The sequence below is a fragment of the Tiliqua scincoides genome, chromosome 4 (genome assembly GCF_035046505.1).
Source record: "Tiliqua scincoides isolate rTilSci1 chromosome 4, rTilSci1.hap2, whole genome shotgun sequence".
Lineage (NCBI taxonomy): Eukaryota > Metazoa > Chordata > Lepidosauria > Squamata > Scincidae > Tiliqua > Tiliqua scincoides.
The window spans coordinates 169,147,426-169,163,460 of record NC_089824.1 but is presented as its reverse complement, the minus strand read 5'-3'; the positions used below and the strand labels follow the sequence as shown (position 1 = coordinate 169,163,460).

The 16,035-nt window shown below is 44.9% G+C and overlaps 1 protein-coding gene across 1 annotated transcript in view; it reads left to right on the top strand.

The window, feature by feature from the left end:
- The window catches only part of TULP1 (TUB like protein 1), a 47,829-nt gene that overhangs the window by 1,294 nt on the left and 30,500 nt on the right, over nt 1-16,035 (top strand). The window contains exon 2 of the mRNA XM_066624643.1: nt 5,017-5,065. Coding sequence (XP_066480740.1) covers nt 5,017-5,065 — 49 coding nt within the window. The remainder of the gene's footprint in view (nt 1-5,016; nt 5,066-16,035) is intronic.

Sequence of the window (16,035 nt, the reverse complement as noted above, 5' to 3'; positions counted from 1 at the left end):
AGGCAAGTTGTATTTCTACAAATCCAATCTGTCTTGCAACTCATTGCCGGGCAGCCCAATCCAATCCAGTCATTTATGGCAATGGAACAGAATTTTAGAAACACTGCTGCATATGGTGGTAGTGCTCCTCATTGTGAAGTAGGAGGGTGGGAGGGAGAACCATTGCAGGATGTGAGGCTTACAGAGGGGTAAGAGCATTTAAATCCCCTTTCCCTTCCAATGATTCCCTATCCACTCAACACCCCCCCCCCCACACACACACACACACTGAATACAGTGCACTCATTGTTGTGTTGGCATTGGTCTTATTCACATTATTGCCATGGTTGATTGGCAACCTTCAGTCTCGAAAGACTATGGTATAAGCTTACAGCACCCGGTATTCCCAGGCAGTCTCCCATCCAAGTACTAACCAGGCCTTGCCCTGCTTAGCTTCCAAAATCAGACAACATCAGGAATGTGCAGGGTAACAGTTGCAAGACTAGAGAGGAAGCTAGACATGCAGCAGGGAGAGCCAGGGTGGTATAGTGGTTTGGGAGGTGGACTTAGACCTGGATGATCCAGGTTCAAATCCCCCCTCAGCCACAAAGCTTCCTGGGTGACCTTGGGCCAGTCACTTTCTCTCAGCCTCACCTACCTCACAGGGTTGTTGTGAGGACAAGAAAGAGGGGAGGAGCAGCTGTGTAAACCGCCCTGAGCTCTTTGGAGGAAAGGCGGTATAAAAATGTGGAAAATAAATAAATAAATAAAATAGTATCCTGGCTTACCATGCCTGTCTAGTACCATTCATTTGCTGTCAGATGTACATTATATGCTCTGACCCAATAGATGCAGTCCTTCCATACTAAAGAAAAGGAGTCATAAAATTCATCTGGAGGACCAACACACATGGGAATGTGCATTTGTATGCAAGCTTTTTATATTCTGGTTTCAAATGTAATGCCCCTCTGGCTGGGGCTGGGATGTTGGTGTATGAACGAACTCAGGGGTGTTTGAATTAAGAACTGACAGCCCAATCCTATCCAACTTTCCAGCACTGGTGCAACTGCAATGCAGCCCCAGGGTCAGTGGCATAGCTAAGGGGGTGCAGGGGGTAGCAGTTGCACCAGGCATCAAGCTTTAGGGGGGCAACAAGCTGAGCTTGACACTAGTGACCAAAATTGTGAAAATCTTGGTATGTAAGAATAATACCATCCTGTTATATATTATTTGAAAGGTAATTTAATGCAGAATGCAATGAAGCAAACCACATTGGAATATTTGTATTCTATCAAGAGTTATGGCCAATTAACCAGAAAATGAAACTGCCTTATGGGACAAAAAGTGGATTTGCTTAACTCAAAACTGACCTATGAGACTGATTGTTCTGAATGCCAATGATATGTTATTTTGATACAGCAGGGAACCAATAACTTTTTATTTATTTACTTAATTAATTAAATTTGACTTTGTCATGGAGGGCGAGCTACAAAATCTTCTGACCCCAGGCAGCAGATATATGCCTTAGTTATGCCACTGACTAGCGGGAGGCAGCAGAGCAAGTGGGTGGTGAGCTGCTGGGGGGAAGAGGTGGGTTCCTCCCAATTTTCTCTTTTTAAAAAGCCCAGGTGTGACATCACTTCCGGTTGTGACATCACTTCCTGGGCAACATTTTGAGCTTGGCACCGGGCTACACGATCATTAGCTATGCCACTACCTGGGGTAAGGGAACAAATGTTCCCAGACCTTAAGGAGGCCTCTGTGACTGCATCCTCAACACAGGAAGTACTGCATACCCCATAGGCACAGCAACACCGGCACTGGAAAATTGGATAGGATTGGGCCCTAAGTCAGGGGTGAAGTGAGGATGGACTGCGACAGGTCAGAAAGGCAGAACCAGGGCAGATTTGAATGTATCAGGCATGGAGCCAAATAGGTTATTGTTAAAGTTCATGCAGAAAGTGGTGGCTCGTTGACTGAGGCTGAAAAAATCTGAAGTGGACTGACTTTGCAGGTGCTAATATTGGTTACTCACATGAATATGCCTTTACTGGTGAGGCCAGTAAGACATTCAGAGGTTGGCAGCCCTATTGTTGCCTTGTGCACATACAGGAGCATGTCTAAAACAACAGGAACCTCTGACCCAGTATGTCAGTCTGCCTTTCTTCATTCACAGCCCATGCTGTAAATTGGGATTAATTCTACCACTGCTGTCAAAGGGGCTTCAATAGTATGAAAGAGGATTGAAATGAATCTCATGGCACAATCCCAGGCATGTTTGCTAGCGGTAAGCCCCACTGAGTTTAAAGGCTATTATGCGTATAGCATGTGTATAGGATTTCAGCCATAATCGCTTTGTGTCATTTGTATCGAAATACCCACCTGGCATTATTTGGACTTTAACTCTGTCAATGGTTTTATTTTAAAGCCTTCAGCTTTTATAGATCGACCTTCTGGGGTTATTTGCTTGTTTACCTCTCATTCAACTCTCGCCCCATTTCTGAAAGTTTACATCTTGACTTGGAGAGGTGTTTGTGAAAAACAGGTGCACAGTGTTCCGTTCAGGACCCCAGTTTTCACACGTTTTGCACCAGCCATTGACAGAGAGGACACTCTGTTGCATAGTTACAATAAGCTTTCTTTGGCCCTGCTGAAATGAATTACAGTGACAGATGGTCCATTCGACAAAATCTCCCAGGAGGCTGACTGGCAGTTCAGCAGCTCCTGAAATCCTATTACCTACTTTGAAGAAATAAAAAGTTAATCATCTCCCAGCCTCTCCACCTCCTTCTCTTCACTTGCTTTGTGAAAGCACCACCAATTCTGCTGGGTAGCTGAGTAAGCCCACACTAAAGCCATATGCCACTGCAGGACAGACGAGAATCAAGGAATTAAATTCAAAGAAGAACCTCAAAATAGAAGTTTTCAAGCTACCTTGAGAGGACAGAGTGATGGGAAAGCACAAGAAGAAACCCCACAGGTACACTGGATGGATGCACTGAAGCCTCCCACCGGATTTACACTGTGTTACAAGCATACTGCCTGTTGCAGAGATTTCCTTGCTTTAATCAGTGCCCAGGAGGCAGGAGTGCTCTTTTCATACCTCTACGAAAAAGGGGCTTTGAACCCTCACTGGACATCCCAGCTTTCTCAAAGCCCAAACCCTCCTTGCCTCTGGATTGGAGACACTGGTGCCAGCAATGCCCCTTCAGTCAGACATTCTCCGTGAGGTGTGGACATCCGATGGGTAAGTGCAAGCACCCTCTACTTTTAGACAAGGATGGACTGGGTCACTAAGGTTGTTGCTAACATTCTGGGTAAAAAGTAAGAGTTGCTCTTCCCATCAGGTCCTTTGGATCTCCCCATCCCCACCCCCGGTCAACATTATAGGGAAGCTTTTGTTTTTAACATGGGGAGCTGCTATGAAACCGCTTTGCGAACTATTCCTCTTGAATAGTGGTATGTAAATATTCTTCATCATCATTAAGCAATTAAGCATAAAGAGTTTCTGAAAACATTTTCATCCATTCTACATACAGGAAACACTAACAGACCAATCCTATTCAGAACTGGCTCAGCATAGCTATACAGCCCGCAACATATCCAGCGCTGAAATTGAGCAGGCTGGAGATCTCATTGGGGTAAGGAGGAGACTTAGTCTGTGTCAAGTCCCAATGGGGCTACTCGGATCTGTGCCAGTTAAATCTCTGGTGCAAGTCCATACAGGGCTTTCAGGCCCAGTAGTGGGGCTAGGTCCACTCACTCTCTGGCCTGAACTGCCCCCTAACCTGCCCGAAACACCTCCTACCTGCCTCCATTCCACCCTCCTCCTGCACTGCTCTGCTCCATGAGCCATGGGCCTGGATTCAGCACCAGGACAGCGCAGGCATTCCTGCCGACACTCCCTGCTTGCAAGTCATTGAAAACGTGCTTTAAGTGCTGTGCCGGCACTGAACCAGTATAGGATTGGGCTGTTAGATTATCAGGTAATGCATCGCACAGAACTCAATGCTCATGCCAAAACACAACAGTCAAAGAGAACAATCAAGGCAAAAGCCAGGGGACTCTATCGAGAGAGAACATTCAGAATCCCTGCAAAGCAAGAAAAACCTGGAACCCCCACCTTGTAACATGGAATCAATTTCCATATTTGTACCATTCATTGGTGCTTAATCATGCCACAGTAAGGATGAATTTCTACAAACAAGCATGTTTGGACAGAAGTCCCATTGAACCCAGTAGGACTTGCTTCTGAATAAACATACTTAGGACCAAGCCTAGGGAAGGGGAGAAAGGGAGGCAACCAAAGTAAATTAAATCTGCTCACTCACTAGTACACCAGCAAGGCTGGGTGCCTATATAAAATCTCATCTGGAAGTTGCTAGTGCAACACTCCATAGATCAGCTCCTAGCCTAATGATAGCTCTCCTATCTTGCTTAGAAGACCAGAATGGGACAGTATTGGAACTTCTCTCCCCTTCCCTTTCCAGAATCTGTTCTGGATTGAGTTCAATCTTGCAAACAAGAACCAGGTTCAGGAGATTCACTTTAGAAATTTCAACAGTGCAATAGGACCCTCTGCAGTCTGCACACACGCAGAAACTTTGTGGACTGATGTGGAAGGATGATTTCACTGCCTCATGGTGGCACAGTTGCTGAAATTCCTTCTTCGAGGTACTGCAGGTGTGGGAACCCTGTCTGCAAGGTCAATTCCATTGCCTTGCACAAAGCATGTTGGAAGTGAGTGGCCAGTATGACAAAGAGAGATCATTGCCATTGATGTCCGGAACTCTATCCAGTGCAAATGAACTAACAAAATGGGTGATGAGCATGGTATGGAAGTGCTCTCTCGAGTCTGCAATGCCACCAGCTGGCAAAAGCAAGGACTGCACATAACCCCTGGGTAGCATGATCATGTGTACTTGGGTACTTTCGGGAGGTGACCAGGAACTGGTTCATAAACATTTTTCAGACTGCAGTCTAAAGTAAAGTACTGCCTCATATCTCATTTTCCTTTCTTTGTCCTCCCTCTCCTAGTGTGAAAGAGGAATCTGGAAGCCCCCAGCAGCAGAGACTTAATAAGCAGGTAGGAAAATCCCCCTCCACCTCTCTCTACAGCTTATACTAAGCTTCAAATATACCTAAAAACATGGTCCATCTAATTCTGCTTTGGCACCACATCTCTGGAACCAACTACCAGAAAATCTGAGGACAGCCCCTTCTTTACATGGTTTCCAGCAGGGTTTCAAAAATATATTTATTCCGTTTGGTATTTGAGGAGGGAGGAACCTTTTAGGTACCCCTTTTTAACTAGTATCTATAGGCCTTTTGTTACTACTTTTGTTACTGCTGTTTTTACATCTTTTAGCTGCTCCTGTATTAATTGTTTTATTTAAATGCTTTTCAGCCCAATTCTATTTATGCCACTGGAACAAGTGTTCTGACAGCATCAACAGCTTTATGGCTGTCGCAAATGCAACAGTACCAATGAGTGCAGCTTGGCCATGCACTTGACTGCAAATGCCTGGCCACCACTGCAGCTAGGTCCATGCAATAACAGGGAGCTGATGCCCACAGCCACTGGGATGTTCACGCAAGGGTTGGGAGGGAGGAGGGAACGGGGTGGAGAGTGGGTGGAACCTAGAGGCAATGCGGGTGGAGAGGAGGGCAGATTGGGCCTGGGAAGGGAGCCGGGGCTTATCCACCTTCATGGATCAACATGGATTTGCATCAGCTCTAGAGTCGGTACAGGTCTGAGTTGACCCGTGGCAGCTGCTGTGACTTGCAGTTGCTGGGCAAGGGAATGATTGTTCCCTTACCCAAAGGAGGTCTCATGCCAAAACTCCCCTATGGGAAACAGCAAAAACCACGTTGGCACCACTGCATCACCTTGCAGTCAGCTACATTTTATTGGGCTGTTTATTAATTCTACTTTATCTCATATTTTATATTATTGTATACCACTTTGAGCATAGTAAAGAAATCTTTAAAAGAAGTAAATAATCACTCTATGGGGCTTCCGTTACAGAAATGTCAATAGCTTGTTGTTCAGAAGGATGCAGGAAATCTGTCTGTATCTAGCAGTGAGCTAGACTGATGTTTTGAGCAACTGAGAGCAATAAGGAATGGAGGAAAGTGGTTGCTATGTAATACCACATGTGTCATACAAGACGATCTTCCAACAATATTTCAAAGAGTGCTGGTACAGGGCAAAGACACTATTTTGAAATGTGAGAGCTGTAGAATCCAAGTGTTAGAGGAGGCTTTCAAGGCCAACCTCTTGCTTGTAGCAGGAAAGGCATCTCTAGAGCATCTCCAAAAGGTGCCTGTCAAGCCTCTATAGTACTTGAGCATCTCCAGCAAGTAAGAACCAACCATTTCCCTTTATAACCAGTTCTACGTTCAAACTGCTCTTACCGTTAAGAATCTCTTCTTGATATTCCGCTGGAATCTCCCCTCCTGCAGTTTAAGCCATAGGACCAATTCCAATGATAATCTCTAAATCATGGTTTAGATCAGGGGTTGGCAACCTTCTTTGGCACAGAGGTCATGTCTGTGAGAGACAGCAGGCCACTGTGCCATGACACCACTTCTGGTCATTTGGCAATCAAGTTATCATGTCATCACTGGACTGCTGGGTTGCTGAACTCCATGCAGAGCTCCGTTTCACCGTAGAGGGAACAGTGATGGTGAGCAGGTAGAAGCTGAGCAGAATGCAGCAGCCCAGCCACTGAAGTACCAGTCTTTTCAGTGCAAGCACCACAGCAACACCATGCCAAAAAGCCCATGAGGCTTCTGCCGCCTATCCCCAGCACAAACTACCACCACCTACTCGTTGCCCATTATGGCGCTCACACTGCTCTCCACCACGGGCAGCAAAACCTCCCACCCAATTTGCCATGTACCAGTCAGCCAATGGCACAGCCACCTGCCCAGCCTCCTGGTCCCAGTGCTGCCACCACTCCTGAGGAAAAGTGCCACCCATTGCTCAGCTACAGGCTGGAAACTGAGGGCCGGATGACTTTGGGTGGAGGACTGGATCTGGCCCATGGCCCATCTTCTGCCGTTAGAGATGATTGTGAATGAGCTGGGGTGAGCTTTGGGCTCATGTGCTTCCCCTTCTTTCTTCCTACAGTGGGCACAAGAGGAGGAACTTGATAGCTTCTGATGTCAATGTTCAATAAACCACAGTGTCTCAAGTTTGAACTGTGGTTAGTTGAAACCAATATCAAACTGTCATTTCAGATACTGATTTATTAACTAGCTACAGTTAGACTAAATTGCAGTTTCCAAGTACAGACATAATGGGAAACTGTGGTTTATACAAACCTAAAGTGGAAGCTTTCAACCTCTTCTCCAGTCACATGAAGGAAGAGGGGAAGGGAGTGCATGAGCCCAAGAAGACCCTGAGTGCGTGAATATCCAGAATATCTTCACAGTCTGATCTTGGAAGCTAAGGACAGTCAGGCCTGGTTAGTACTTCAATGGGAGACTGCCTGGGAATACCAGGTGCTGTAGGCTTGTACCATAGTCTTTCGAGACTGAAGGTTGCCAACCACCTTCAAAGCAGCTGCAGAGACCTCTCAAAGACACTATTTGGAAGTCAATATAGGTTGGACCTAGTATCCGTGGGGATTCCATTTGGGTTCATGAACCAAAGTTCATGTTTAAATGCCTTTGAAACAAAAAAAGGCACACAATTTGGGGTGCCTCCCATTTCGCACCAACACTGCACCATTTCCGAGTCTCCACAGCTATTTATAGGGCTTAAAGACCCATCTCTGGGTTGCACGGAGGTTCTGATGCAAGGTTCTGGGTGAGGCTGGAGGAGCATGAAGCCTCTGCATGACCCAGAAGTGGGTCTTTAAGCCCTAAAAATAACCATTGGGGCTTGGAAACTGCGGATTTCGTGCAAAATGGGAGACACCCCAATCTGTGAACCTTTTCTTGTTTCAAAGGCATGTAAACATTGACCCCGGTATCTGCTGGCATTCGCGGTAAGTAAAATGCATGGATGCTGGACCTGCAGATATCATGGGTCCACTATATTTATTTATTTATTTATTAGATTTGTATTCCGCCTTTCTCCCTGAAGGGCATCCAAGGCGGTTACAATCAAATTTAAAATACAAAGTAAAATACAAATAAACATTAAAAATAAAAAACAATTAAAACAAGATAAAATGCATATCAGCAGCAGGTTAAAAGCACACAGTAAAAGACATAATTTATAAAAGCAGCCCTTATAAGGCCTCGAAGGCTTTCCTGAATAAAATGTCTTCAGGCCCCACTGGAACATTAATAACGAGGAAGCTGTCCTCAATTCAAAGGAGAGGGAATTCCATAGTGCAGGTGCCACCACTGAAAATGCCCTGTTTCTGGCCACCATCCCTTTCACCACTTTCAATGATGGCACAACCAACAGGGCCCCTTCTAATGACCTCAGAGAACAGACCGGACTATATGGAAGACGGCAGTCTCTCAAATACACTGGTCCCAAGCCGTTTAGGGTTTTATAGGTCATAACCAGCACCTTGAATTCAGCCTGGAAATGAATGGGCAGCCAGTGCAGTCACCAGAGCAGCCAAGTGACAGAGCCAAACTGCCGACCTCCAGCAACTCCATGAGCCGCCGCATTCTGCACTAGCTGTAGCTTCCAGACCATCTTCATGGGCAGCCCCATGTAGAGTGCATTATAATAATCTAATCTTGATGTCACCGTGGCGTGGACCACTGTGGCCAGATCCCCCAAAGACAGGTATGGCCGCAGCTGGCCCACCAGCCGAAGCTGGGCAAAGGCACTCCTGGCCACAGCCGACACCTGGACATCCAGGAGGAGCTGTGAGTCCAGGAGAACCCCCAAGCTGCGAACCTGCTCTTTTAGGGGGAGCGCAACCCCATTCAGAGCAGGACAATAGTCCAGCACCCGCATCATGGATTTCTGCACCAGGAGGACCTCTGTCTTGTCCAGATTTAATTTCAGCTTGTTCACCCTCATCCAGATCCCAACTGTCTCTAGGCAATGCTCCAGGACAGAGACAGCCACCCTGGAGTCCAGTGGAAAGGAGAGAGAGAGCTGAGTGTCATCCGCATACTGATGGCACCCAACTCCAAATCCCCGGATGACCTCTCCCAGCAGTTTCATGTAGATATTAAACAACATGGGGTACAATATAGAACCCTGTGGCACTCCACACCTCAAGGGCCAGGGTGCTGAACAGGAGTCCCCTAGTACTACCATCTGGGATCTGTCAGCCAAGAAAGACCGGAACCACTGCAAAACAGTGCCCCTGATCCCCACCTCGGCCAACCGTCCCAGAAGGACACCATGGTTGATGGTGTCAAAAACCTCTGAGGAGTCCAAAAGGACTAGCAAGGATGCACTTCCTCCATTCAGCCCTCGGCAAAGGTCATCCACCAAAGCGACCAAGGCCATCTTCGTCCCAAAGCCAGGTCTGAAGCCAGATTGAAAGGGATCTAGATAATCCGCTACATCCAGGATTCTCTGGAGCTGAGACGCCTCCACCCACGCAATCACTTTGCCCAGAAATGGGAGGTTCGAGACTGGCCTATAATTATTCAAAATAGAGGGGTCCAGAGAGGGCTTTTGCAGGAGGGGATGAACCACTGCTTGCTTTAATGCCAGAGGCAACACCCCCTCACTCAAAGATGAATTTTCTACCCTCTCTGTCCACTCAGCCAGTCTCTCCCGGGCAGATCTAATCAGCCATGCTGGGCATGGATCCAGCGGTCAGGCGGATGGCCACACACTGCAAAGGATCCTGTCCACATCCTCAGGTTCTATAAGCTGAAAAGAATCCCACAAAACAGGATTGACAGGTGCCGTGGGGACATCACTAGACATTGTCAACATGGAGTCCAAGTCGTGGCAAATCTGAGCAATTTTATCCACAAAGTGCCTGACAAACATGTCACAGTGGACTTCCGTGTGTTCCTCCTGATTAGTTGGTGGGATCTGATGGAGAAAACCCTGCACAACACGGAACAGTTCCACTGGTCGGCTCTGTGCAGATGCGATGGTGGCAGAGAAGGAATACTTCACTGCCATCATCACCACAGAGTAGGCCCTGTAGTGGGCCCTAGCCTGTGTTCGGTTGGAATTATCACGAGTCTTTCTCCACCATCACTCAAGATGTCTACCCTGCTGCTTCATCATCCACAGCTCTTTGGTAAACCAAGGAGCTACGCTGACTCTGTTACGTGGAAGTTGCCACTTAGGAGCAATGTCATCCGTGGCAATGGCCAACTCCCTATTCCAGAGGTCAACCAGAACCTCAGATGAGTCACTGGCCTTAGCAGCAGGAAAATCCACCAAAGCCCTCAGGAAACCATTCGGATCCATTAGTCTTTGGGGGTGGACCATACAATAAGGTCCTCCACCTCTGCGGAGACAGGAGGCTGCAACAAGTCTAAACCTTACCAGGAAGTGATCTGTCCATGGCAATGGAGTGATTTTGATCTCCTCCACATGCAGATCACCATCACTTTGTCCCGACAAAAACACGTGTGTCCAGCCTCGTGGGTTAGAGTTGAGATCTTCTGTGACAGGCCCATGGTTGCCGTGGCAGCCATGAAATCCTTAGTTGCACCTACTTCTGGGGCCTCGGCATGCACATTGAAGTCCCCCAACACCAATAGGTGGGGAGCCTCCAATGCAACGTCCACGATCAACCCAGTCAGCTCAGGCAGGGAGACTGTTGGACAGCAAGGCGGACAGCACACCAACAGAATCCCAATCCTGTCTCATCCTTCCAACAAGACATACAGACACTCAAACCCACTATAGTTTGAGAATTGTAGCTATTATGGTCGCAGCTCATTCACCATTACCTAAACCAGCTATTTTCAACCTTTTTCATCTCACAGCACACTGACATGGCGTTAAAATTGTCAAGGCACACCATTCGTTTTTGGACAATTAACAAGGCACATCCTCTGCCCGTGGGGGCTGACATCCCCCAATGGCCCTAATAATAAATGACCCTCCCACAAACTCCCTCAGTACACCAATAAGCTACAGCACATTGGATGAAAATCGCTGACCTAGACCATGATTTTGATGACAGCCTGCACCAGGCTTTAGTGAGGTTAGTGATAATTCCTTAGCCTTCCTTTTTTTATATTGGTGTTCCATCCAGCCTTCCAAGAACTTGTGGAAGATCTTCTCCCATTTTGAATAAATGTTATGATTGAGTCTGGCATTTAACCTTGGCAGAGAAACTTACTCATGCAATGAGGTTAGCTGTATCCTGCCTGGTTTCCTTTTCTCTGTAGTATTATACATCCTCTCTGCCTCAGATCCTCTATGCAACATCTCTCTTTTTGGAATGAGTCACAATGCATAATTTTTAGAAGTTAATTTTGCTTTTTTACTGTTCTGATTTATTCTGCTTCTTCTTTACTTAATGTCCAGGTGATGGTTTTGTTTTGTTTTGTTTTTTGGTCTATTTGTTGTTTGCTATTGCAATATTTGAAGATCCAGTAAAAATGACATAAAGAAGAACTCATTTAGAAGAACTCATTTAAAGAAGAACAAGGTGATCTCAATTTGTCTTTGCAGTAATCCTCTTCGTTTTATGCAGAGGGATTGGGATTTGCCCAAGGGCACCCAGTGATCTTCTGACTAAGGGCCCAATCCTATCCAGTTTTCCAGGCCCAGTGTAGTGGTGCCAATGGGGCATGTGCTACATCCTTTGGTGGGGAGGCAGTCACTGAGGCCTCCTCAAGGTATGGGAATGTTTGGTCCCTTACCTCAGGGCTGCATTGCAGCTGCACCAGTGCTAGAAATTTGGATAGGATTGGGCCCTAAGTGACCAGTTGAACTCAGGTCTTCCCCAGTACAAGAAGAGAAGCTCCACTGCTCCTCTCCCACTAGCTCCTATACAGCAACTTCTGACCCAGATTCAATCTCAGACTGTATTCCACCTCCTTCCTTAGAGGTGGGGCTGGGAGAGCTCATCTGACCCAGTTAAATAACCCATTTACCCATAAACAGACATGCGAAGACCAGAAAAATTTCTTACACCCCCTTGTGCTAGGTTGCAGGCTTGGCACTGACACCTCTTTACCAAATGTTGCTTGCCAAAGCCATATGATTTGCATTTGATCAGTCATAATTATTTTTAGCCCTTGGTGAATGGGATTAGATGAGATGCAGAACACCTAATCTGGTTCATCTGCTTCCTCCTCACAGCACCTCTGAGTGACCTCAATCTCAGAGGAACTGCATTCCTACACACTGTTTACAAGTACCTTGTAGGTACCATCAGAGTCTTGTTAAATCATTTTGTAAACTATCAGCGGTTCAGTCAGAAAACATTTATCCTGGGTTCCCCCATACTGCTCACGCAAAGGTGTGATGGTGAATTGTCTCTTGATGCATCTAATGCAATCTGCTGTACAGGGCCACAAGGCTTAGGCATGTGTGTGTATGTATGATTGACTGTGCATTTAAACAGAAGCCTCCTAACATTCCTGTTCCTTTCTAAAGCCAAAGCATGAGTTGAATGAGTGGAGAAATATGTAGGGATAGGTGTTTTCAGTGATGACAAAATAAAAGCACATAGCACTGCTTTCTGCATTTCTCATTTTTGTTTAAAAAAATATTCTGCAAAATCTACAAAAAAAACAACAACCATGCTCTAACACCTCTACATATTCTCAAATACCTCTAAATGCATGGGGCTGCATCTGCTGACACTATACAACCTATATCCCATACCTAGTACACTGTTAAAGCAATTATAATTTATAAAAATGCACCCTTGGAATAAAAACACTTAACACCATTTTCTGCACTTCTATCTTGAGAAAACACCAAAAGCCGGGGAAAAATAAAACCATTTTCACCCACCTCTAGAAATATTCCACCCACCATCCTATATGTTATCTAAAGGCTGTGTTTTAATTTTTTCAGCTTTCACTTATATAAAAAAGAAACTCTTATGCTCTTCTCTTGTTTTTAAATCTGTCAGGAAAGGTCAAAAATTGTGGACATACAATCTGTACATCTCATTGGTTGCTGAAGGTCTTGTCTCAAAAATGGTGTCCATTAGTTTTGCCTTCCACAGCTAAGACAGGCTTGGGGTGGGCGATTTGGATTGGGACTGCAGCATGGCAACAAAAGGGTTATAACCTCCTCCCCTGCCCGTGCCATAGCCCCAATCCAGTTTACACTATACTATAAGCATCAAAACAAGAGAACATTGTAAAAGCCACACAGAGATGTTAGCCTTGAACTCTGAGACTACAGAGCAGCACTGTCTCACAGCAACCTGATAATTTTTTTTTTTGCCTCCCTTACCTGACAAGCTAATAAATGCCATGTTGCTTATTTCCCTGTTTGCTTTCAATTTTGGGTTCTATCTGGTAAGTTTATTATCATTATTGTGATTTTATCAAATTGTTATTTCAGTGTCAGACTGTAACTGGCAATCTTAAATTGGGAAACTTTGACTTCAGGGTGGAACCTTCAATGCATAATGATCTTAAGATCATTAAGTGGTTGCTGTTAAGAAACTCCTTAAGGTTTCTTTTAAACAAAAACAGCAACCACTTGATAAGGAGTTTAGAGGTTTGTATAAACTGTGTTGATCAAGAAGATATATTTGGTGACAGTGTAAGATCTTCTCATTCTATACAAGTGAGACAGTCCAAGAGTGCTTTCTTACCCTACATGTACTGTTTAGATGTCACTTATGTGTCAATGAGGACCACAGATGTTATGTTAGTGTGAGGTTCAAGAGATTACAGCTTCTACCTCTGATCAGTGATACACTTGAGTCCTCTATGTGTTCTTTACATGAAGGAAGCCATGGTAAAATGTATCGTGATTTCAGATCCTTAGGACTTCATAGGCTGCAATCCTATACATACTAATTTGGGAGTAAGACCCATGGAACTCAGTGGGACTTATGTCTGAGCAGACATGCATAGGATTGTGCTGAGAGTCAATCAGCTGTCATATACTGCCATTTGTGAAAGACTGACTGTTGTTGATGTTGAATATTAGATATCAAATATCCAATGGATATTCAACCGCACAATTCAGAGGGGAGGGTGTAATGGAGGAGCCCTCATAGCCCATCATTACCTCCAAGAAGTTCTGTGAGTTCGTTATTGTTTGTGAAATCTATGAGATCCCCACAATAAGCACATTATCACAGCTGGATGTTTAAGACTATGTCAGCACTTGACACTGTAGCTGTTCCAGTACTAATGGTACAATTTAAATGCATGCAGTGAAAACATGCCATCAACATATTTTGAGCCAAATGGCTCTTCATCCAGAACTTCAGCTTACTACCGGGAGATATGTGGTCTCTCTCTCTCTCTCTCTCTCTCTCTCTCTCTCTCTCTCTCTGTGTGTGTGTCTTATATACACACGGGGGCAGGGGGAGAGAGAGAGACCAGTTAATATGCTAGCAGTTAGGCTGTGAGAGGGGGCAAATACTAATCCCATAGTATAATCACAAATTCCATTGAGATTACTCCTTATCTTCTACAGTTCTTCCTTTATGTGAACTATTTAACAGATTTTTTTTTAAACTTGCCTTATGGAGCCAAACTCCCACAAGGCAGCTTGCATCACAAATAAAAATGCAACAAAATCAACAGTAGACTTGCAATAAACAAACAAACAAAAAATTTCAGAGGCAGCACAAGGTTTTTAAAATAAAGAAAACCTCACTCAAATATTAAAAGCTTTGCAAAATATTGACGTCTTCAAGGCCTGCTTAAAAACAGGGAGGCTGGGAACATGGTGGATCTCCCCAGAGTGGAAATTTCACAATCATGGCACCACCACCAAGAAGCAATTGAATGTAATGGTGAGCCAGAGAGGCAGGCTTGAGATGCTGATCTTAGGGTCAGGTAGAGTTGAGTGTAACAATTCAGACCTTGGGCTTCTGCCATCATTCCAATCCCCCCCCCCCAGGAGACAGGAAGCAGGCTCAGAGGTATTTTGGGGTCTCTAGAAGCAACATAGGCCTGGCATGGAACAACCAGGCTCAGACTCTTCTGCATAAATTATGCAGTCATTGGCTCAACTGTTCCATTCCTCTGTGCTACCTGGATCTCCCAACTTGATTGCACACCAGTGGATTACCAGTGCTCAGCTGAAACACAGATTTGACAGATATTCAGAACATGAAACCTGCAACAGAAGTATTTGGCAATATTGCTTTCATCTTGCAATTGTCCAGCAAATTTCCACACACCAGTCCAACCAATGTACAAAACATTATGCAATATATTTAGGGGCCAGCATGAATCCAGTCAAAACCAATTCCAGGACTTAAAGAGGTTCAGTGGGGCAATTTATTACTATACAAATGAGTAACTTAGTTTCTCCTTTTGGTATCATGGAGGCTTTTAGTGGAACTAATCCAAGTCTTTTGAAAAATGGGTGTAGTTGGCTCTGCCCTGTTCATCATGATTCGGTAATAAGGAGGTTTCATCTCATTTTCTTTGGACTTGTTTGTTGTGAAAGAAATGCCTGGTAGTAGTGAGGTGGCAGAAGCACACTTGTTAACTTTTGGCTGCAATCCTAACCACACTTTCCTGAGAGTAAGCCCCATTGAAAAAAATAGGACTTACTTTTGAGTAGACCTGGTTAGGATTGTGCACTTTGTTATTTTAATAGTACATTTTTTGCTTATTATAAGCAAAACTGAAATTTCCATTTACTATTTTTGTTTTTAAGTTTCTGGTCCTTACTGTTACAAAAAATCCATGACAATGTGATTGTAGCTTATACCCTAAATGTTAAGATACCAGGAGACACATAAAGAGATTCCAAATCTTATTACGTTTTAAATTTAATGTTGTCATGTTAGAAGCACAATTCCTGGGATTTAAACACACAGGATTGGCCAGCAGTGGTGATTGTACTGGAAACTGGTTTGTTTATTTTGCCACACACCCAGCTACTATCCTGATGGGCACAAGGCCCTTTTAAATGAAAGACAGTGTCTCACCTACTCCTCCCTGTATAATTCAGTGGTGAGTAGGCCTGAGTTACTACATCTTTTCACA